The 25,359-nt window shown below is 38.5% G+C and overlaps 1 protein-coding gene across 1 annotated transcript in view; it reads left to right on the top strand.

Moving 5' to 3' along the window:
- LOC110208469 (potassium channel, subfamily K, member 16-like) overlaps positions 1 to 21,678 on the top strand; it is a 40,647-nt gene extending 18,969 nt beyond the window's left edge. Inside the window, exons 4-5 of the mRNA XM_020986534.2 lie at positions 5,084 to 5,252; positions 17,085 to 21,678. Coding sequence (XP_020842193.1) covers positions 5,084 to 5,252; positions 17,085 to 17,419 — 504 coding nt within the window. The 3' untranslated portion in view covers positions 17,420 to 21,678. The remainder of the gene's footprint in view (positions 1 to 5,083; positions 5,253 to 17,084) is intronic.
- Positions 21,679 to 25,359: the final 3,681 nt, after the last annotated feature.

Below are 25,359 nucleotides of genomic sequence, written 5' to 3'. Positions count from 1 at the left end.
TGGCTGGCATGCAGGTTTGGGGAGAAGCTCACCAGAGGAGGAGACTGGACATGGCAGTGTTACTAGTGTGAAAGTGGCTGCTGGGGCAAGGTTACAGAAAGAGTTTTATAAAATCGTGTAAGATTCCAGGAGAGATAAATCTATGGAGATTACTATCTTCAGTTTCTATAGAATATTAATTTCAAACAAAGTATAAAAAAGGGAAAATAAGCTTATGTAACTTCCTTGTTAGGGCAGCTAGGTGCATAGTGTATAGAGTACCAGGCCTGGAATCAAGAAGACTCCTCCTCCGGAGTTCAAATCTGGCCTCAGACTCTTCTTAGCTGGGTGACCCTGGGGAAGTCACTTCACCCTGTTTGTCTCAGTTTCCCTTTCTGTAAAATGTACTGGAGAAGGAAATGGAAAACCACCTTAGCATCTTTGCCAAGAAAGCCCCAAGTGAGGTCACAAAGAGTCAACATGACTGAAATGACTGAACAACAAATAGCAGCTTCCTTGCTGGGGCCTTGAAAGATATTTTACACAGAGTCTAAAGGTAAAAAAGACTCTGTGTTGTGAAGTTCTTGAAATTCTTTTACTTTAATTTCATTCAGCTTTGGAATAATGCAACAAAGTACAGAATAATGCAACAAAGATTTGCATGACCATACATATCTGAAATACAAAGTGGATGAAAAATACATATTGAAAAACTTATGTCACAGGCCATTGAATTAGTTTATGGGATATCTTTGTCCATATCTATACCTACATCTAAATGGTTGCCTTTGTTTTTTATATAGATATTGCTATCTAAGTGTCTAAAGATATCTCTGTTTGTCTACTATTCACATTGGAAATATAAACATATCCAAAGCCTATTTTATTGGAGAGATAGTCAGTCAGGCAACTAGCATTTATAGATTACGTATTATGGGCTAAGTACTGTGCTAAGCTCTGGAGTTACAAGGAAAGGCCAAGAAAAACCCCAAAAAACAAAAAACAAAAGGACCTTCCCCCCTAAAGTCCAAAAAACAAATTCCAGTCCCTGCTCTCAAAGAGCTCACATTCTAATGAGGAAGACAATGTTCAATTCCGTACAAACAAGGCATATACAAGATAAATTGGGGACAGTCTTAGAAAGAGGCGTTTAAATTAAGGAGAACCAAGAAAGTTTTCTTGAAGAAGGTGGAAATTTACAAGACAGCCGAGGAGTCTAGAAGATGGAAATGAGAAAGGATTGGGGACAGCCAGTAATAACACTCAGAGTAGAGATGAAGTGTCATATTTGAGGAACGTAAAGGAGGCTAGTGTCACCTGACCACAGAATAGGTGGGAGAGAGTAAGGTGTAAGAAGAGTGGAAAGGTAAAAAGGGGGCCAGGTTACGAAGGGCTTTTAGAGTCAAATGTAAGATTTTATATTTGATCCTGGAGGCAATAGGGAGCCACTATATTTTACTAAATAGGGAACTGACATAGTTATACTTGTGCTTTGGGAAGATCATTTTGACAGGTGAGTGAAAGATGGATTAGGATAGAGAGAGACCTGAGGCAGGAGATCAACCTGCAGGCTATCACATGAGGTAATGAGGGCCTGCACCAGAATGGTGGCAGTGTCAGAGGAAAAGAAGGAGTATAGAAGAGAGATTTTAAAAAGGTAGAAATAATTGGACTTTATAACTAGATGGAAAAGAGAGGTGTGAGAGAGTAAGGATGACTGGAATTATGGTGGTGACGTTCAACAGTATTGGGGGAAGAGTGCATTTGGAAAGAAAGAGAAAGAAAGGAAAGAAGAACAAAAGAAAGAAAAAGAGGGAAAGGAAGAATAGAAGGAAGGAAGGATGGGAGGGAGGAAAGAAGGAAAAAGAAGGCAGGAAAGAAAAGATGGAAAGAAGGAAGAAGGAAAGAAGGAGAGAAGAAAGGAAGAAAGAAAAGAAGGAAGGAAGAAAAAAGAAAGGAAGGAAGAAAGGCAAGAAATGGAGGAAGGAAGAGAGAGAGGACGATAATCTAACATAATGGGTTGCCCTATGGCATTTTTCATGACGCTCTTGAGCATCTATGTTTCTATATATTGCACCATACTTGAAGTTAACTCAGTGGAATGTTGAAAAAGATAGAGCCAGAGGAATCTCACATGATCTATCCTTCTTGATGTTTGTATGACATAAAGATGTTACCCGTTATAGAAACTTGTACGTGAAAGCCTGTTTCATGCTCATATTTTCCATCAAGGAACATGATTCAGCAATCATTCTCATAAAGATTTTATTGATACAAGGAAACAGGCATATGAATCAATAGTTGGTGATGATTTCTTGTTTATCTATGTAGATATACATAGAGCCTATTTTATATCTCTGTATCTATCTTGAATAAGCACTGTTGACAAGCAGCAATCTAGGTCCAGAATTCTTCAGTATGTGAAGATTAGGAAAGGTCACATTTGGGAACGTTTGCAGTGCTTTTATTGATTCCAAAGTGTTCATTCCTGAAAAAATTAATCTCCTTTACACTGCTACTCTTCTAGTAATGCTACATAGTAGCAAATCAGGGAATGCTACATTCTTGGAAGAATAAAAATCATGTCACTTAAAAGGCAAAAGGCAGAGTGGTGCAGTAAAACCAGAACTGATTTTGGAATTAGAAGATCTGGGTTCAAATCCTACCTCAGTTTGATTCTTGCTTACTACCCCTGTGTCTTTGAACGAGTAAGTCATTTAATTTCTCTGGGCCCTAGTTTCCTCATCTGTAAAATGAAGGGGTTCACCTAGCTGGCTTCAGAGGTCTGTTCTCAACAGTAAATTGTGCATGAGAAGTGTGCGGAAGACATCATCAGGGGCTTATACTGGAGTCAAAGGAGGTGGCTGGTAATGCAGCAAGATTGAATAACAGATGGACAGCTCCAATACATGTTTCTACCCCAAGATCCTGAAAGAAACCAGAAGAATGCCTCCCATAGGTTAGAGAGATTCTTTATAAAGGATTTATGTAAATCTATGGCAAGAACTATATAGGTGAGAAGGCATGAAGGGGTTTAAATCTATATCAGTGGAGTAAATACCCGCACCAATAAAAAAAAGGAATCCAAAGTAAGCTTCAAAATTGATGTTTCAAAAAAGAAAATGTAAATGTCTTCATAATATCTCTATTTTAGAAAATGCTTACAGAGAGTTTTTTCTGCTTATCATATTTTTTCCTCCGAAGAAGCTTATCCTTTACAGAAATTTCATAAATCTCCAACATCTGTATGAAGTCAGTGAGAAGTTTAATTTGCTCTGACACTGCTACTCATTGTTATAGTTACCATTGTTATTGTTCACCATTGATGTTTAGTCATTTCAATCACATTCGACTCTTTGTGACCCACTTTTTGGGTTTACTTGGCAAAGATACTGGAGTGCTTTGCCATTTCCATCTCCAGCTCATTTTGCAGAAGAAGAAACTGCGGCATATAGGGTTAAGTGACTGGTCTAGGGCTCACAGAGTAAGTATCTGAGGCTTTATTTGAACTTAGGTCTTCCTGACTCTAGGCAGCGTACTCTATTTCACTGCACCACCTAACTGCCCTAATTGTGCATTATACTATACTGTTAGCTGTCTTTTCATCTATCTATCTATCTATCTATCTATCTATCTATCTATCTATCTATCTATCATGCCCTTGGTGAGATGGTGGGGGTCATAGCTTATACTTCTTTGTCTTCTCGATGGCACTTTGCATACAACTGAGGGGTCTGGACTTATGACTGAATGACAATGGTGAACTCCTGGTATGAAAACTCCCTCCCTGATGCATATTGGCAAATCTGTGACTCAGAGATTTGCCTGGGTCCATTTAGAGGTTAATGGACTTGTCCATGGCCATTTAGCCAGTTTGTGTCAGAAAGAGAGATTGGACACAGGTCTTTCTGATTGCGAGGCTGGCGTTCTATTTACTATACCATACTTCCTTTTGCCTTGCTCGTAGTACAAAATAAATATGTATTGACTGATTTATTTTGAATCCACTTTATAAATGGAGAAATTGAGAAAAAGAGGTGAAGCAGCTTGCCCTTTATCATGCACTGACTTTGAAACAGATGTAGCAACAGATTCCACGGTTTGGAACTGCATCTACTGTAGTACCCCCTGCAGGGCAAAATTCTTTGTTAGAAAACTACATAATAAACCTACAGTTGGTGTCACATCATTGTGGGACAATCTAGTGCTTAGTAATCTGTCCTTAGTCTTTGGATTAATGAACTTGAATATTTCCTCTCTTGATTGTGTTTCTAGCAATTAATAATGTGGTACCTGAAGAATCAGTAAAAAAAAAAATGACTACATTGCTTGCCCCTTTATCATGCAGATGGTAATAATAATCATGGCTAGCATTTACATAATGCTTTAAAGTTTTCAAAGTGCTTTTACAAATATCATCACACTTAATTCTCCCAACAACCCTGGGAGGTAGGAGCTATTATTATCCCCATCTTACAGATTAGGAAACTGAGGTACAGAGAGAGCAAGTGACTTGCCCAGGGTCACGTGGCTAGGGAGCAACTGAGGCAGGATTAGAACTGAGGTGTTCCTGACTCCAGGTCCTATGCTGTATCCAATGTTCTGCCTACTAATTCTGTGTTTTCAGAAAACAGGAAAAAATAATTTGAAGCCTGGGAGCTATCTCAGGAAAGTGACATTTGACCACTAAAATGAACAACATGCTCTTAAAATACATATTATTGGCATAGCTCTTCATACAATGCCAAACCCATAATGGGTGCCCCCAAAGTCATGGCTGATGATAATGCATGCACTTAGCCTGTCAGTGTGCAATAAATCCTGTCATCAGGACTATGAGTAATTGTGCCATAAATATCAATTCACTATAGGGTAAATAAGTGAGAAACACATCCCTAAGACAAATATCCCAATTACAGATTATAAAAATTAAAATTGTTTTTCCCTTCAATTAAGTCTTAAAGATATCAGAATGAAATGTGATATTTCAATTCAAAATCTTATTATTGACTGCAAACCCTGAGTTCCTAGCAGAAAGCAACTATTCAAGTCATGCTAGGTTCGTGATGTGCCTAACTTTTTATCTCATTTCATTTTTCTCTAGAAAAAGACCAAATTTCTGACACTTCTGTTTTTCCTGGTGACCGGAATCCTCATATTTCTTGGATTACCATCAGTTGTCTTCCACTCAACAGAGGGCTGGACCTATAATGAAGGAATTTATTTTGCATTCATCACTCTAAGCACTGTTGGTTTTGGTGATTACGTAGTAGGTAAGGACTCTAATGTTCATATGCGAAGTAGCCTTTCATTTAAGGCAGCAAATGGAAATTGGTTTTGAAATAAGATGTCGGTCTAAGATGTGTCATGTATTTATCGGAGTCAAGAAATGCTAAAACTTAAACATACACACACACACTCACACTCACATACACATACACATGAAATAAATATTCAACAACTTCTCACAGTAGCTAGTCAGTTTTATCCAATCCGGGCCCTCTTTATTCAGCTTTTTTTCTCTTATGGGAAAAGGCTAATAAGGAAGGAAGGAAGAAAAGATAGAAAGAAGGAAGGAAGAGAACAGTCATTTGTTAAGTCCGTACAATGTGCCGGCATAGTGCTAAGTACTTAACAAATATTATCTCATTTGATTCCCACAACAACACTCGGTGGTAGGTGCCATTATTATCCCCATTGATGAAACTGAGGCAAGCAGAGGTTAAGTGATTTGCCCCAAACCAGTGTCTGAGGCTAAATTTGGACCAACATCTTCCTTATCCAGACTGAGCGCTCTAACCACTGTGACTCTTAGCAGCTACAGGAATGATTCTCAAATCTAACCCTAGCTTGTCCACACCAGATGCACAAAAAAAAAATTATAATGAAAAATAGCAGACTCAGTTAAGCTATCTTGTTCTTCACACTCCGTGATTTTTATTAGCACAAGGACTTCCAGGTGAGGAGTCTTTCTACCTACTCTGATACATCTCTTTGACTCCATAGAAAAGGCCTAGGACATCGCCTGTCCTAGATTATGGGTTATACGTTAAGTGACTTGTCCAGAAAACTTGCCCCCAAAACATTGGTAGATGTGTGAAGGACACATCATACATAGATGGAAAGCCAGGTTCAGGTATCACCTCTGACATATACTGGCTGCTCTAAGACTATGGTCTACAGTGATGGAGGGAATTCCTTAGCAGGCATTTCCTATGCCAATAAAATCAAAAATGTAGGACAACTTTTAATAGACATTCTTGCTTCCTAAAAATCAGTGTGCTGAAGAAAGGGAAAAATAATACCTTGGAGTTTTGTTTTCCAGCAAACATCTACAAACCAAAGTTGTTGGCCAAGAGGTTCCATTTATGGAGGGGACTTCCACACTGGCAGAGGTTCCTTTCTGTGTCATATGTATTGAATGAGGAAAGCTCCTCTTCCCCAAATTCCAACAGCTCACTGATGCTTCTAGAAAGCCATCTTTTTTTGATGTTTCATTGTGGTGTGGTGCTTACTCTATAACAGAATTTTAAGTACTTTAATTGGTATAATTAGGTTGGAAAGATTTTGAGTATGGGATCAGTTCCAGATTGAAGAGAGGCTTACCATTCACAACCTGATGATATGAAGCAATAGCTTTGGATGTCATGGTCAACCATGAAACAATGGCATTCCATTGTAAAAATTGTTTTTTAACATCAAATCTGAAGAACATGAATGTAACACCTTATTCCAATTTGTATATGCCCACCTTAATTCCAGTCATAAAAGAAATCTGAATAAGACAGGTAACATGGTACAGAAGAAAGAACTCAGAAGTCGAGAGGCCTGGGTTTTGTTCCTAGGTCTGTGTGTGACTGATTGTGTGACAAGTCAGTTAACATTAGTTGCTTTAGTGCCTTAGTTTCATACTTTGTAAAATGATGGACTAAAACATTTATGTTATCCAGCTTTCTTTTACTTATGGGAAGAGGCTAACAAGGAAGGAAAGAAGAAAAGAAATAATTTGAAGAAAGAAATTGCTATGTGTTAAGCACTATGTTAAGCACCAATGATACCAGTAAAAGCAGAAAGAAAGGCAGTCCTGCCCTCAAGAGCTTATATTCTAGTGGGGGAAGTTGTTGTTGTTATTAAGTCATTTTAGTTGTGTCCAACTCTTTGTGATTCCATCTGGGGTTTCTAGGCAAAGATACTAGAATGTTTGCCATTTCCTTCTCCAGCTTATTTTACAGATGAGGAACTCAGGCAACCAGGGTTAAGTGACTTGCCCAGGATCACACAACCAGTAAGTGTCTGAGGCCAGATTTGTACTCAGGAAGAGGGGTCTTCCTAACTCCAGGCCTGGCATTGTATCCACTGCTGAAAAGCATGAAGGGGACATGAATGGTACTTGATCCAGGGGTATGAAGTCCAGAGGGCCAGGGGGAGAATGAAGGGTGGCCTGGGCCTCTCCACAAAATAGAGGCTCCAGAAGGAACTCAGCAGTGGAAGAAGAGGGGGGAGGTCTTACTAAAGGATATTCCAAATTGAAAAGATTTCTTTCAGCTAAAAGAATCTATGATCAAGTCCACAAGAAATTGCCAGCATCCAAGTGCCCAACCACAGAAACTGAACAGTTCTTATTACTCATACTTGCTGTAAAGATTAATTCTACATTTTTGGTGTGCTTCACCAAAAATATTGCATTGAGACGCAAGAATATATTCTTCTACCAATCACTGTCAGATATAGGATAATTGAGTGCTAGTAAATCAAATTGAAAACATTTGACAGAAGGCCCTGACATTCCAACAAACCGGTCTCACAAACATCTTTGCAGAAGAATGAAAGGGAAATAGATTACTTTGTTGAATCAGCAGAGCCCCTCCTATCTTAGGATCCTAGGAGGTGACTTCCAGGTCATTTAAAACAGACCCATAATTTTTACAGAGGAAGAAACGAAAATCTAGAGATGTGGAGCTTGTCCTATGTCACATAGCTTGTTTTTGTTGTTCGACCTTCGTTTTCTAAGAGGACCAGTGATATCACAGGGTGATATTTTGCATTGTGCCTGAATTGGATTTAAGTGAGGTCATACAGCTATCTTGTTACTGGCTGAGTAACTAGTCATCTTTTTTTCAGTAACTACACATTGGGGTCCAGTATCAGTATCTTAAAAAGAGAGAACATGGCAGTGGCCATTAACTAGGGCAGGGCAATCAGAGATTTTCCCCAGGTGTTGGCATCTGGAAAAGTACATTTACTCCTCACAGGAGTTTAGAGATAAGAATCTCTATGCTTCACAGTTCTCTGCTAGCCAATGAAGCCCTGATCCTTATCCTGACTCCTCCATGGTTCTTTTGCCAAGGCATCCCTCCCCCAGGGCCCATCTTGCCCCTCCCCTTCAAAACCCCATAATTTAGCCTTTCTGGGAGCTGCCCTATCCAGATGGCTCTGGAGGAGAAAGTGAGGCTGGTGACTTTGAACAGCCCTCCCTCACTCAAATCAAAGTCAATTGCAGCTAATGTCGTCATCTCCCTGGTGCTCTTCTAGAAGGAAGGCCAAACCATAGCCACGTGCTATAAAATGAGTATCCTTGGACTCCTACTGACTATTTCCCCACCCCCATTGTACTGTCCTCTGTTCAACTCTGCCCCCTCTCTACTGTTTTTGCCCTGGGTGAAAGGAATGTTAGTTATAGCTTTGCCAGGTGACACACCACTGAAACTAGATGCATGTGGTTATAACATCTGACCCATATTTTGTTCTTCTGTTAGTTTTCATGCTGTGGGTAAACATAATTAAAATGTTCTTTTTGTGCTGAATTTCCTCTAATGTTTTCTTTGTCTTAATGATGGGTCAACCATGCTGCTCACAAGCTGTTCCTGCCATAGTATCCCTGCAGGGCACAACCTTTTATTAGAAAAGTACATAAGGAACCTACAGTTGGTGCGGCATATCACATCATCATGGCATAAACTGTTTGTTTCAAATAGTTTTGAGAGAAGAATAGAACATATAAATCTCTATTTTAAAGTACCCATCTCCCAAGCGAAGAATTTTGTGGTTGTGTTAGAGCCTTAAGCTTACACAGTAGCCATGTATTGGATCCACGGTGGCCTTGCCTGCACTGGAATGCTTTGTGTCTGGAAAACTTTAAAATGACTTTAAGAAAAAGAGTAGCATGGTACATTAGAAGGAGCGCTGAACTTACAGTCAGGGATGACCTGGATTTGAATCCTGCCTCTGACACCTACTAGCTGTTTGACTAAGGATGCATAATTCTAAACTTCTATAGTTTCCCTACATAAAATGGGGAGATTAATGTTTGGAGCATTATTGCAAGATTGTTGTGAGAACTGAGAAAATGGACACAAGCTTTTGCAAACCTTAAAGCACCGTAGAAATGTCAGATATAACAAATAATTATTAGTAGTAGTGCTGTTGTTGTACTGAGTGAATCTGTATTCTGATGCCCAAGTTCCAAAATTTTGGAAGATTAGGGAATAAAAAAGAATGATTTCACTGCTCTGGTAAGAAGCTGGGTAGACAGGTTTAATTTTTTTAAATTAAATATTATGTGATTTTCAGATCCATATCTCTCCTTTCCACCCTTCCACCCCAATACTAACCCTGTCCCACCCCCCACTTGAGGAGGCAAGAGAAAAAACCACCTCTGGTACAAACACATATAGTCAGGCAAAAAAAATTCTTGCATTGGTCGTGTCTCCCTCCCTTAATCTCTCCATCCCCTATCCCAAATAATGTTTACGTTTGCACTCTGCATCTAACACTTCTCAAGAGATGGGTAGCATGCTCCATTTGGAGTCCTCTGGAACTGCCTGGGCCTGGTGGTGATTAGAGCTCCCAAACCTGGTTGTTTGTCTTTGGATTATTGCTGCTTTTGTATGAATTGTTCTCTAGTTATGCTCATTTCATTCTGCATCAGCTCATATAAATCCTCCCATGTTTTCTGAAGCCATCCCCTTCACTGTATCTTACAGTACAATAATAGTCTACTAAATCACATTCCACTGACCTCCTGGATGTTCCCAAAAAGACATTCCATCTCTCTGCTCAGGGCATTCTCTCTGGCTATTGCCCATGCCTGAAACATTCTCCCTACTCCACTCTGACTACTGACCTCCCTGGATTTCTTCTTTTCTTTTCTTTTCTTTTTTTTGGGGGAGGCAATGGGTTTAAGTGACTTGCCCAAGGTCCCACAGCTAGTAAGTGTCAAGTGTCTGAGGTCAGATTTGAACTCAGGTCCTCCTGACTCCAGGGCCAGTCCTCTATCAACTGCACCACTTAGCTGCCCCCCTACCTGGATTTCTTTAAGTTCCAACTAAAATCCTACCTTCTAGGAGGAAGCCTTCCCCATCTCTCTTAAGTCTAGCACTTTCCATCTGTTAATTATTTAGTATTTATCCTGAATATAGTTTGCTTTGTATATATTTGACTGAAAACTCCTTAAGCGCAGGGACTGTCTTTTGCCTCTTTTTTTCCCCCCAAACCCCAGTGTTTAGCACAGTGCCTGGCATACTATAGGCACTTAATACATGTTTATTGGTTGATTGATCCAACATATACATAAGTTGTTCAGCATTCTGTAGTTGATGGACACCTCAGAAATTGATTTAACTTCTACAATTCAAACTCACTTTAACACTATTCACTAAATGTCAGAATTGAATATAACATAGGTCCCTAGATGGAAGTTGGTTTAATGAAATACAAAAAAGAATTTCAATATAAAGCTATCTCATCTGGGAAATTTTTCACTATCTCAGAATGTTATAGCTAGAGGGGATCAAGTTTTCCATGTATTATTAAAAAAAAGATGAATAAATTTACGATTTTCCACCATAGGCAAGACTGAATTTCCATTCCTTGAATTCGATTGCATGTGGCTTTCTATGTCTTTATTTAATTATACATTAATTTCTTTCTATTCCGTAGATTTCCTTAATGTTGAGTCTCTACAAAGAGGGCACTCATACCTTATTTCAATATTTTGATGGATGTACAATTTTGTCAATGTGATTACTGCCTCTAACAGAATACATCACAATCTAGCTTAACCTTCTTATTCCTTGTTAAGCCTTGACCTATTGGGCAGGTATCCAGTCAAAATTCTAGGGGCCTCCCTATAGATTATTTGCCATTAGGTGAAAATTGGTGGTTACACGTGCTGTTCTTAAATTACCCTCTATCCTATCTGCTTTTCCAGTCATTCATGTCTCTAACAAAATCCTTTATATGGCTGCTCCAGAATAATTCTTCAATGATTAAACAAAAAATGCAGCAGTCTGTTCCCAACCATCATGCAGCTCTCCATCGTCCTTTGTGTGACTTGTAACTTTAATTCTTTAGAGACTGATAATTCATAATTTGCAAACATACAATATCATTGGAAGTAATATCAGTAATGAAAGATAAGCCTTTGTTTCAGGAAGGAGTTTGGAGTCATTAAAAGCACTGAACAATTTCCCAAATGCAACCTAGCCCACTCTCTTGTACCTACCTAGTCAATTATTCTTGTACCAGTTAATTGGACCAGTAATTAATACAGTGTTATATGTGTATGTATATGCATGAGAGTGGGGTGGGAGGGGAGGGAGAGGGAGAGAGAGGGAAGGGGAGAGAGAGAGAGAGAGAGAGAGAGAGAGAGAGAGAGAGAGAGGGAGAGAGAGAGAGAGAGAGAGAGAGAGAGAGAGAGAGAGAGAGAGAGGGAGAGAGAAGAGAGAGAGAGAGAGAACAACTCTATGGACTGTCCATCCAACTGAATATCATTGTCTATACAATAGACATTTTTCATCCATTTGGGTGTTCCTGTGTGGATAATTAGGTTGAACTCTTTCAAATGATTATAGATTTCTTTTAAGTGACTCAGCAATGTGCCAGGGCTTGAAGCAATTAGCACAATGTCATTTTCAAAAAAGGAGTTTCTGGGGCATGGGGAATCCCTCTTTAATTTATTCCCTTCCTTGAACACCTACCATGACAAAAGCACATATCTACAGCAAACAATAAGCTTCTCTGTTTTTTGTCTCATTTAATAATCAGAATTGTTAAACAGTTATCTCCATTATATCTTTTTAAGTACTTTGTTTTTCCTTCCACTGCTTCTAGTTGTTTTATAAGGAGATACTGATTATAATCTTCCTCCATTCTCCTCTGTTAAATGTTATAAATGGATTTTGAGTCTAAACAAGTGCTACCCTTGTTTATCATTGAGTTCAAGTGTTTTCTGTCTGAGGGATTTTTTTTTGTCTTTTGTTTTTGTTTTGGTCTCCTCATTGTCTTAACTGATTTACATTTGTTAGACTTCCTCAGAAAATGATGACAGTCTATGTTGTCAATTGTTTTTCTAACTATTTCTCATTTTTCAGTGTTAACACTGTTTAAATAGGTCAAATTGAAGTTGACAATGTTCCATGTAGTATCCTCTCATCTTGCCTACTTTGGTAAGGAGTTTTGTCTTTGCTCTAATGAGTTAATTGTCATCTACATATCACTGTTTCAGAAATGACACACATTACAAACTAGTGATTTCCTAACTGTTGCTAGAATATAATAAAAAGAATTTGTAATGTTATTCATTGTTCCCCATGTGTAGTATTTCCCTATTTTCTTCAAGAAGATATTCATGATTCTATAAAGTTGATGAGCCTTTGACTACTCTTATTTGTTACTCCTAAGTCATATTTTTCGACATCTTTTTTGCTACCCTCCGTTATGTCCACATTTGCACTGACATAACTGAATATTAAAATATATATTGATTTCATTTAGATTTTTTTTACCAAGTTTTTTTGGATAAGTTCTCTATCTCCCCATCTTCAACAACAGATGTTGAAACATAAACTGCACTTCTCTCTACAATGGGTTTTTGTTTGTTTGTTTTGCAAATGCTCATCATAAGCACAGAAATGCCTGGTGAAACCAGGATCCTATGAAAGGTTGTTTCCCGCAGAGTATAACCTAAATCCAGCAAAATTCGAAGGCCAAGAAGGGAAGAAGAAAAAGAAATTAGCGATTACTCCAGTGCTAATAAAGTGGCCAAGGATGGACAAGTGAAGTTCCGCTAGAGGCTGAGAGCCAAAGGCAAAGCCTTATTCCTGAGAGAATTCTCTCTCACTAATCAGCTCAACCACCAGGGTCTCAGAGGAAAAGTATGCTTTTTGACCACATACGCTGATGTGGTATTTGTTGAGATGGGGTGGGAAATTTTCTACAAACTAGGTCTTGTAGGACAGAAATCTAGATGAGACGTATGACTCACTAGGCTCTACTCCAGTCTCTACCACTATCTCCCTTGTTGATACTAGATAAATTACTTAATCTCTCTGTACTTCATTTATCTGCTACAAAATGGAGACAATGAAACTTAACAATCATTGGTTTTTCAAAATCTATTTGGCTCAAAAGCACTATAATACATAAATACCAAAGATTATGGAGAAGACCAAATCCAAGATTCTTGCAATACATGGCTAACACTTGTTTATGTCAGCATTATGCAATGTTTATGATCTAACATGTGCCTGCAGACATATTGCATTATAAATACTTTTAACTAACTCAGCAGGACCAAAATCATTCAGACTTCACTGGAGAATGGATTATTTTAGGCTAACCAAACGGTATGGGTTTACTTAAAATGGCAGGTATGTAACCTGGGAAGATATTAAACTATTTGTATTATATGGAACATGTGTCTTAATCCACTGGCTTGGAAGATTGCTAGTTGTGTTCTGTTGTATAAGAAGAAAAAGTTCACTGATTATTTAAGTTTTTTCCCCCCAGTTTATTAGCAGGGGTTAGTAAACCTTGGCCTAAACAAAATCATAAGTAAATTGTGTTTTCCCACCAGCTGGCCAGAATAGATTGTTAATAGACAATTGTTTTGTATGGAAACAGGATTTTCACCTAGAAGCCAGTTCATTAAATAACTGTGAGGAGCCAAAATTAGACTGTCCTGGGACTGTATGTATTAATGCTTCATTTAAATAGGCTTTGTGGATTCGTTCTGGCTTGACAAGCCGCAAGACTTCACATGTATCCCAGTCATGTCTTTGGCAGACTCCTAAATCACACTCTGGATAGTAAATGTTCTTACTGACAACAACATCTATATTTGAAAGGCCCCAGAGGTGAGGTGGGGAGGAGAGTGGGGAAATAAAACACGTGGTTGGTTCTTTCATGAGATCACAAAGAGCAACATGGAGCTTCAGTGATTGTGAAAATGACATTACTCCTTCACATTTATAGCTGCATTAATACTAAATGAGGCAGAGTGACCCTAAATCCAAAGCTGTCAGAACCTGAAAGAGCAAACAAGTGAAATTGTTAGGAATGAAAGCCTACGATATTGATGATAACTGACATTTATATAGAAATGGAAATGCATCTGAATCTATGATTACATTTGCATGGGGTGTTCCCAGTGAGAAAACTTTCTTTCCCAATGCAAACCCTCAATTGTTATGCAGTTTATAGTTCTAGAGAGTTGCCTCTAGCCCTGAAAGATCAAGCAGCTTGCTCAAAGTCAGGTCCCTAATGTGAGTCAGACACAGTCTTCTATTCCAGGTCTTTTTTACTTTAAGGCTGGCTCTCTATTAACTGTGTCATGCTTCCTGGAGGCATTTACATAGTGCTTTAAAATTTTCCAAGGACTTTATATATATGATACCATTTGAATGCCCTAGGAACTCTATGAGGTAGGCACTACAAGGCATTATTATCTTCATTTTACAGATGAGGAAATTGAGATTCAGAGATTAAGTGACTTTGCCAGTCACTTAGCTAGTAAGTGGCAAAGGTAGGATTTGAACTTGAGTCTTCCTGGGTTCTAACTCTCTATCCACCATGCCCAGCTTAAAGGGTGTATCACTATTCCCTTAATATAGACCTCTTTTGGGACAATTTTGTATAATTTACATATATATATATATGTGTATATGTATATATATATGTATATATATGTGTTGTGTGTGTGTGTGTGTGTGTGTGTGTATACTTCAATATTTTATTTTCTCCATTTACATGCAAAAACAATTTTTAACATTTGGGTTTTAAAAAAAGTTTTTTGAGTTCCAAATTCTTTAACTCCTCCCCTTCTTTCACCCCTTCACTGAGAAGGCAAGCAAATTGATATAGGTTATGTGTGTACAGTCATGCAAAAAATATTTCTATGTTAGTTATGTTGTGAAAGAAATCAGATTTTTTTAAAAAAAGGAAAGTAAAGAAAAAGTATGCTTTGATCTGCATTTAGAGCATTTTCCAGCAAAAGTCCTTCAGAATTGCATTATTGTATTGCTGAGAATAGCTAAGTCATTCACAGTTGATAATCTTATAATACTGCTGTTATTGTATACAATGTTCCCCTGGTTCTGCTCATTTCACTTTGTATCAATTCATGTAAGTCTTTCCAAATTTCTTCTGAGAGCATCCTGCTCAGCATTTCTTATAGCACAATAGTATTCCATCACAACCATATTTTGTGTGATAGATTTATCTATTTTCATTTCTAATTTTAAAACTATCAGGCAATAGTAGTAGAAAATTGATGATCACATTGATATGTATCTGAAATATTAATTGTGCTCTCTGGACTGCCCAGAGAAAAAAGCACTCAAAGTCAAGCAGGTGGGGTCAATGTACTCCAAGGGGTTTTTTCAACCTGGGAATCAAACAACAATTGTACTTAACCTCAAGTTGTGGGTAATTTGACTTCTACAAGCTGAGTTATGTTTTCTTATGAATTAGAAATTTTCATTTTTTTGAGAAGCTTCTTCATGTCTTATTGTTTTTCAATTGGAAAACAAACAATGAGATTGGTATTTGGGACACTTGGGCTGTAATCATATCACTGATCATATTACTAACTTACAGTGTGGCCTTGGGAAAGTTAATCTGAGACAGTTTCATCATCTGTAAAATAATCTCTAAGGTCTCTTCTATCTCTTTAAGTCTATGATTAAATCGATAAATTATCCTTATTTATCTATTGCTGAATAGCTTCTAAAGTCTTATTCTGATGACTTGAGAATATTGAAGGTATGTCAATGTTGCATGGGCTCTAGCATATTGTAACAACCTGGAAAGGCTTGGTCTGGTGATAGATTGCCTGCTGGCCATCTGAGTCAGTCAGTCAATAAACATTTATTAAACACCCACTATGTGCTACATGGGCACTGAGGATACAAAGAAAGGCAAAAGATAGCCCCTGCTCTCAAGGAGCTCACAGTCTAATGGACATGCAAGCATCTATGAACTATGTACAAAGAAGCTATACACTAGACAGACTGGTGATAAACAGCAGAGGGAAGACATTAAAATTAAGGGCAATTGGGAAAGTCTTCCTGGAGAAGGTAGGATTTCAGCGAGGTCTTGAAGTAAGCCAGAAGGCAGAGATGAGGAAGATGAGAATTCCAGGCCTGAAGGACATCCAGGAGATGTAGTGTCTTGTGTAAGGAACAGTAAGGAGATCAGTGTCACTGGAGCACAGAGTATTTGGGTGGGTGGGAAGAATTGAAAAGGAAAGCTAGGTGGTTGAGTGGATAAAGCACCAGGCCTGGAGTCAAGAAGATGTTGAGTTCAAATGTGGCCTCAGATACTTACTAGCTGTGTGACCTTGAGCAAGTCACTTAACCCTGTTTGCTTCAGTTTCCTCATCTGTGAGATGAGCTGCAGATGGAAATGGCAACCCCCGCCCAGTATCTTTGCCAAGAAAACCCCAAATAGGGTTATGAAGAGTTGGCTATGACTGAAAATGACTAAACAATTTTAAAGTACAAGAAGACAGGAAAGGTAAGGGTGCTGGACTAGGTGATTTGAAAGTTATGAAATGCTTTGAATGCCATCTGAAGAGAATAATTGCTAAGTCTGGAGCAGTCATTACCAGGTTGGGAGCAGGGTGATGAAATTTTCAGCCATAGTAATCCTCAAAGCCTATATGCTACATAGAAGGGTTGCATCCACTCCCTAAAAATGAGTTACTTAAAGAACCGAAGGTTGTCAAATGGAGAATGCCCCCCATTATGACTGGAAATTGGTATGTGTGTGAAGAAAGAAACATCGACACTAAAATCAATTTTTGTTGATTTGCTTCCTACTTCTAGGTGTACAGCCTGGGAAACAATACTGTTCTTATTATCGAGCCCTGGTGGCCATTTGGATTCTCTTTGGCCTTGCCTGGATTGCCCTTCTATTTAATTTGTTGACCAGATTTTTGGAAGACACAGAAAAAAAGATAGCTGAGGACCTCCACAAAATGGGAAAAGTGGGAAGAGAAAATGGGAGAAGCCTGAAAAGATTCCAGTGTGCGAGCCCTTCTCCTAATGAGACCTTACCACTGGATACTGAAGAAGGTTCTCAGAAATTTGTTTTTGAAACAGCAGAAAAGGACAATAGAGAAGAGAAAGAAACCAGTTTTCTTTGTGAAGCTGTCTTGTGATGCCTCTTGAACTGAAATTATACTGTGGTGTTTGGTGAGCTATGTTTTGTAAAAGAAGGAGAAGATGATGGTCATACAGAATCGTGAGACCTCATTTTTTCTTATCAAACTCTTTTGTGCAAGCTTCTATAGTCACAATGACAAATGTGATCATACTTGTGATTGACAGGACCCAATTCTGCATGGTGGGTTTAGATATCTTCTTTTTCCATTTTACTTTGGTATTTATATAAAAGAGGAAAGCTCATATATATGGAATTGTTGGGATTTTTGAGTTGGTGATTAACAATTGAAGTAGAGGCTCTTCTGACTGCCAAATATTTAGTAGGTGAAGTCACAGTAGTCTAGCTTTCTTATGCCATTGTGCAAGCTAAATTTGCCTAAGCATTAGGATTTCCAGGCTGATAGTAACTCATTCTCACCTAGGGTAACTCAGAAATCTAAAATGTAAATAAACACTCTCAGTTGTACCTACTGAAAATTAAATCCATTTTCCATGTTGCACAGATAGATGAATACCTGATTACATACCCTTATAATAATTCTTTACATCACTGAAAGAGGGTATTAAATAAACATTCAGTGTCATCATTATCTTTCAAGTTTAACGATTCCCAAATGAAAACACTTGGAAGACTCTAAATTACTGTGCCAATGTAAGGGATATGTGAGAAAAGGTGTGCACTTGCCATAGGTCCTTATTTCCAGTCCTTTGGTTGTTGTTGACATTTTGTTGAATCCTCTGCAGTTCTCCCACTGTCTTAAAATAGAGACTTGAATTAAATGCACTACTCAGATAAAGGTCTGAACAATCCCATCAAGCCATCGTGTGATATCCCCTGAATTATTCAACCAGTCATGATAGTAAGGCCTAATTTGAAGGAAAGCCATATCTACTACAAGGCCAAGCACCCTGAATACTCAAGTGATTTTTCCCCTTTCATTATCTCTTTAACCTCCTTTGATGATTTATCTTTTCTAGAAGTATACAAAATGGGCCAAAAAAGGATTATTTAAGCTATTTGAATTTTGATTGTCAAGAAATTCTAGAAATAAGTTGAAGACTATTGATAAGATTTTTGGTGATAAACTGAATTATGTCATCTGTCATCTTCAATGATATTTCTAAGAAGCCATTTCAATAAATACTTATCAAAGCAGCAAAAGTTCAAAGTGTTTCCTTGTCCGGTACCTCAGAGTACAGAAATATCAGACATTTTGGTGCCTATACATGGCCCCCAGATACTCACCTTTTAAAACCTCTTTTACAGGCTAAATGACCTATACATTACATTATCCCCCAGTGAGAAACCGAGAATACAACTTGAAAGTCAACGCACGCCCCATGTCCCATGGGCCTGGGAGCACTGTGGAGAAAGGAAGGTCTTGAGAACCAAGATGATGGGTGGGCCGTAGTAATGCTAACTCCCTTTCATTAGTTGGGAAGGAATCACACAAGTGTGGCATGGGGTCTGCAGGTACCTCTGCTCCTTGAGAAAAAGAATTGCATACTCAATGAGAGGATTTTGCTGTGGATAAATTCAGCCTCAGAATGCTGCCTAGAAAAAAGGATCCATTTTCTTTTTGAAATTAGAGTCCCTCCAAGGGTTCTGAGAGCCCTGGGCAGGAAAGATGAAGAGAATATTTGTCCCTCATTGCTGTAGGTAACTCCTTCCCTCCAGGTTCAGGAAGAAGAGGTGGCTCTTCTAGCTAAAGTTAAACCTCTCTTGAACCAACTCCCTTCTGTGTCCTTTCTTTCTTGTGCAACTTCAGTCTCTCCCTCTCTATCTCTATTGATGCCTTTCCCCTAGGTTTGTGTCAGAGAGGGAGTGAGGGAAAGGGGTGAGTGAGAGGGTGGGAGGTCAAGTCCTTATTTGTCTAAAAAGCAAACAAACAAAACCCTTCCATTGACAATTCCACCTCCTCAAAAGATTTTCCTATCTTCTTCCTCCCTCTTAACTACCAAACTGCTAGAAAGAATGCTCTATACTCAATTCCACTTCCTTGCCTTGTATTCACTCCTCAACCCTTTCCAAGATGGCTTAAATATCTGAAATAGATTACTAATGACCTCCTTATCTCTCAATTAAACAACTTCTTTTCCATCCTCATTCTCCTTGACCTCTCTGTGGTATTTGGCACTGAGGGCAGTGTTCCTTTCCTCCCAGGGCTTCCATGTCACTGCATTCTCATCATTCTCCCAAATGGCTTTTTTTTTGTCCCTTTCTGGCTCCTCATTCTCATCTCACCCTTTAAACATGGATGTTCCACAAGATTCTGTCCTAGACCCCCTTCTCTTCTGTATTTACACTCTATTCCTTGGTGAAATTTTCTATTCCCACAGCCTCAATCATCATCCTCTACTCAGAGGGTGATTTCCAAATCATAATCTCAACCTCCAACCTCTTTCCAGAGATACGGTACTATCTTTCCAGCCATATGCTGGGTATCTTCATCTGTAACTCAGCATGTCTAAAACTGAATTCTTTCCCCCCACTAAACTTGCCCCTTTCCTTAACTTTCCTACTTCTATTAATTACACCAGGATCCACCTTTCAATTCACTGAAGCTCACTTTTGACTCTTCTTATTCCCTAATGCCACTTACCCAATGAGTTTCCACGTCCCATTGTGTCTACCTGTAAGGCATCTCACAAATTTGGCTCCTCTCTTCCATTGCCACCACAATCAACTCCTGCCAACCCTGCCTCCACAACAGCTTTCCCATTTGTCCCTTTTCCCTCACTTATACAGCCACCACTCCCATTCATCTCTTACCTGGATAATTCCAACAATCTCCTTGCTTCCAGTCTCTACCCTCTTCAATTCTTCTTCCTCCACATAGCTGAAAAAATAATCTTCCTATAATTTAAGTCTGACCATGTCATTTTCCTGCTCAAAAATCTTTAGTACATTCCTATGGTATCTAGAATAAAATGGAAACTTCTTAGTGTTTAAAGCCCTTTGCAATCTGGCTACAACCTACCTGTCCAGCGTTAGTATGCTTTATACCCCTTCCTACATTCTGTGTACGCTGAGCTTGGAATTCTACCTCTTGCCTCCATGCTTCCATACATGCTTCATGGGCACACTGTCTACAGCTCAGAGTCTTAGAATCCTTAGCTTCCTTTAAAACTTAATTAAAATATTGCTTCTCAAAACCTTTCCTGATCTCTCAGTTACTCATGCTGTCTCCTTCCTCAGACTGCTTTGTATTCACCTATATGTGTTCATGCTATATCCTCTGGTAGAGTATAAGCTCCTTTAGGGCAGGCATAGTTTTTCCTTTTCTTTTTTCTTCCTCTGTGCCCCTGGTACCCTTATACATAATATATAATAAATATCTGGGAAGTTGAATATTACTATATTTTTTGTTGTTGTTCAGTTGTTTCATTCATGCCCAACTCTTTATGACCCCAATTGGGGTTTTCTTGGCAAGGATATTAGAGTGGTCTGCCATTTCCTTCTCCAGCTCATTTCATAGATGAAGGAACTGAGTCAAACAGGGTTAAGGGATTGGCCCAGGGTCACACAACTAGTAAGTGTCTGAGGCCAAATTTGAACTCATGTCTTCTAGACTCCAAGCTTGGCACTCTATCCACTGTGCCACCTAGCTGCCTATCACTACATTAGTTGAGGTCTTTAGCAATTCTCACCTAGACCATTAAATCATCTCCTTGTTTCCATTTGAAATCTTTTCCAAAGCACTGTCAAAGTTACCTTCATAACACATCAGTATGATCATGTCATCCCTCTCTACAAAATCCTCAGTGTCTGCTAAATGAATTATATATTTCTGATCCACCCGACTTTTTAATTTTATAGATAAGGTAACTGAGATACAGAGATTTTGTTACTCTGACTCTATCCTACCTCCCTAGCCTTACGCTGTACTGCCTTCTTTAACAGTCTGACCTACAGCCAAATTTGATTACTTTTCGGCTCTTGTTTTTATTTTTGATATGTCCCATGTCTCTGCCTTTGCTCATGCCACCCCTGACACAAGGAAGAGACTCCCTCCTCCACCCCAAGGACATCTCCACCTCTTGAAATTCTCCCTTTCTTCAACAGCCACCTCAGATGTTACTTTCATAATGAAGTTTTCCCTGTCATATTCCCACTTATCTTCAATTTTGTCAAAGCACTTTCCCTGGAATTCTTTGCACTTATCTCAGCCTCCCTTAATTTTCTTTTTAAATTAAATTTTTTTTTCAAGCAGCAAAAATCTGCTTTTTCTCCCTTCTACTTCCACCCCAGGGATTTGAGAACTCAGTCTCTTTTTATTAGTTATTTGTCCTTTCGGTTGTTAGCTCCCGCAAAAATGGGTTTACTTATAATTGTATACCTAGAAGTAATGATAATGCCTTGATCATAGTAGTCAATTAATAAATGTTTATTAAATTGTATTACATCAAATTAAATTTATTAAATAAATTCATTAAATTAAATAAAAGTTTATTAAATTGGATTGATTTGTATCTTTTTGTTGAATGCAACCAAACCTTGGTCCTCCATAGATTGGTACCATTACTTCAACACTAACTTAAATTTTTTATTGCTGTTTTAACATGGCTCCCATTTTTTCCCTTGTTTTGCCAATATTTCTTACTGTCTTTGCCAAGAGCTCTATGCTGAGGCAATGGAGAACATGTGTAGCATTAAAATGTCACAAGTACGAACAATATTTGTACTTGAGTTCATATACATAGCGCTCATCTATTCAGGTAATTACTTGCATTACATGATACCATTTAATTATTGCAGGGAAAGCCTTAAAGTTAAGAAAATGACAAAATCAAAACATAAAGCAGCATCTTCTTAAGGCATTCTTATTGGAGAGGCCACAGTTGTTAAAAGGCCTTGGATTAATTTGAGATTTTTTTCTTCTGCACCTCCCCCCTTTTCACCCTGGTGGTGTTTCCCGCCCTCCCTCCCTCATCCATCCATCCATCTGTCCTGTTAACCAGAGATAGAATGATGACCTCAAACTTCCGGAAAAAGTTGTATGGACCCATTGCACAACAAGAGGTTTGAGGCCCCTGAGAAACACAGGAAAAAAAAACATTCAAAACTTTAGGCACTTCCTAATTATATTTGTATAGACATTTCTCACAAGTGCTCCTGGGGCTTTGCCAAGGAGGACAAACATGGACATGTTAGCTTTCCAAACACATTAAGCTCTCACCCCTTCCTTATTCCTATTCAGGACTGCTCACTGGTGACAGAGCATGTGTTTGTCAGGCAGTAAGACCTTCCCAGAAGCTAGGCTCTGAAAATATCTCTCCACCTCTTTTGCAGATTTTGTGGCCCAAAATGAAACCCTGAAAACACATTATCCCAGAGAAGCAGTAGGGCCTCCCAAATGTATAGCTAACTGACTGAATCTGAGAAAAGTTCTACAACAGAAATTAAAGACTATGACAGGAAAAGAGAAGAAAATCAGACTGCTGGTAGATACAGTAGCATCCCATGGGTTTTCAACCAGGCAGCTTTCCTAAGCTTATAATTATTAAGCTATTTACTTTATTTCCTTACAAGTTTGCTGTGGACTAAGAAAGGACCATAGAATCAAATCATTTAGATACTGAAGTAACTTTAGAGATTATATAGTCCAACCTTCTCATTTTACACATAAAGTAAGTGAGGCCCATCAAATTTTCATAACTTGATTATAGCTTGGTAGTAAATGATTTGCCTAAATCTTCTAACACCTAAATCTATCACTCTCTTGTCTATCACACTGCTTTTCCAAGCGGAGACAATGGAGCACATCTGCTTAGCATGTAAACAAAGACAGCTTTGGTGGAAAATCTGGTGGAACAAAGGGCTCTGATCATAAATGAAAAAATGATCAGGTGTTATATTTGTATCTGGTCATACGTAAGACCTCAGAGTTGACTGAGTCTGTGATAGAACTAGCATTTCCCTGATGAAGTTTCTTTCCTCTTACCCACAGCATGGGGATATTTTACCCAAAAGAAGATAAAGATGCCCCAGGTCCAGATTGGTCTATGAGATTTGTCCCAATTTCCCTGCAGTTTTCTTCCCTGACCTACCCCAGCCCGAAGGCCAGCAAGAGGTAAGTCTAGGACAAAATTGAACTTGGACTTGATTGGCCCTGATTCAGCTTTCTGGTCATCTAAGGGTATAAAAAGTCCAACCCATGTGGAACCTAGGTCCATCAGACTTGGTGTATTTCCAAAGCCCATGTGAATAAAGTCACCCTGCCCTACACTGCTAAGCAGATTCATTTCTATATAGAGACCTAGGGATCCATCTAAAGCAGCTAAGTGCCACTGTGTCTTTTTTAATATCCTGGCTGGATTCGCGCAAAGTAAATTTGTAAATGTTCCATGACTTGAGTGCCTCATTTAGTCCCAATATTGAACCTGGCCCAAGAGGGTACTGGTGTTAAAACTGTAACAGAGTCTATGTGAAAAACTTCAGGGATGACAATTTGCGTTTTGAGATTTCATACCTGCTCTAAGGTGTCACTGATGAAACCTCTGTCTTGGCATGTAGGTACTTTTAAAAACTTTTATTTCATTTTGTTAGAAAGCATTTATTTTTTCTCCCTCCCACCCACCTCCCATTAAAAAAAAAACACTTTAACAAATATGTATAATCAAACAAAGATTACCTGTCCAAAAATGCATGTCTTATTCTGCAATTTTGAGTCTGTCTTCTCTCTGTCCGGAGGTGGGCAGCATGCTTCATCATTGGTCCTCTGGAATTGTTGTTAGTTTATGTATTGATCAGAGATGAGCCTTTCAAAGTTGTTCTTCCTTTCAATTTGTCATTATATAAATTGTGCTGGTCACTTCACTCTATATCCTTTCATGCAAGTCTTCCCAGGATTCTCTGAAAACATCCCTTTTGTAATTTCTTGGGGCACAGTAGTCTTCAACTACAACCATGTACCGTCATTTGATCAGCCACTCCCCAATTGATCATCTTAGTTTCTAATCTTTTGTCACCACAAAAAGAGCTGGAATACATAGTTTTTTGTACAAATGAGTCCTTTCTCTTTCTTTGGATTATAGGCTGGTATTGGTATTGGTCATCAACAATTAGGGACTTTTGGGGCATAGTTCCAAATTGCTTTCCAGAATGGCTGAACCAATCACAGGTCCACTAACAGTGCATTGATAATTTACCTGTTTTCCCACAACCCCTCCAACATTTGTCTTTCCTTTTTATGTCATCTGCATGTGGGTATTTTAATAATCTACAATAAGATCATCAAGAGTTATACTACCTATTAAATACAGTGATGCATGGAGATGTTTGCTTTTTGAAAAAACACAAGATAAATGTAAGTCATTGTAGAATCACATCACCAGAAGCAATCTTAAGATAGCATCTGGGGCAGCCCTGTGCCTTCAGGTTATTGTCCAAATAATCTAGGACAGATAGTTGTATGCTGCATACAGGCATGGGAAAGGCAGTATTGCATCTGTCAATCGGATCTTTAGGGTTGGCAGAAAATTAAATGTACTGTGCCAATTCTAATAACTCCATTAAATGCTGCCTGTCATTTTATGTGAAAAGATTACATAGTAATCTGTCATTTCACTACAAAAAGCTGTACGTTCTTAAATGTTGCTTTACCTTAGAATTTAATGCTAAACTAAGTGAATGTTTACCTTTTACTTCTAATTTGCCAAACAAATCCCAGTTTGTGATGTGGATTTACTTCCTCTTCACTCTAGCTGTTTGGGAGAGGATTGGAGTGATATTCGAAAAGCAGAGATTTTTGAGCAATTAGTTGAAAGCTCAAATAGCATAAAAAAGGATAATCACATTTGGAGATGGACAAAATTAAGCCATTTTGCTGATGTCCCTACCTACTATACTAAATTTAAATTTGCTTTTTAAAGTCTTAGCTCTTGTCCATTTTATCCAGCCATTCATGTGTGTGTGTGTGTGTGTATGTATACT

This window comes from Phascolarctos cinereus, unplaced genomic scaffold, assembly GCF_003287225.1.
Source record: "Phascolarctos cinereus isolate Bilbo 61053 unplaced genomic scaffold, phaCin_HiC Scaffold_3;HRSCAF=262, whole genome shotgun sequence".
Classification (NCBI taxonomy): domain Eukaryota; kingdom Metazoa; phylum Chordata; class Mammalia; order Diprotodontia; family Phascolarctidae; genus Phascolarctos; species Phascolarctos cinereus.
This window is presented reverse-complemented; position numbering and strand designations above follow the sequence as displayed.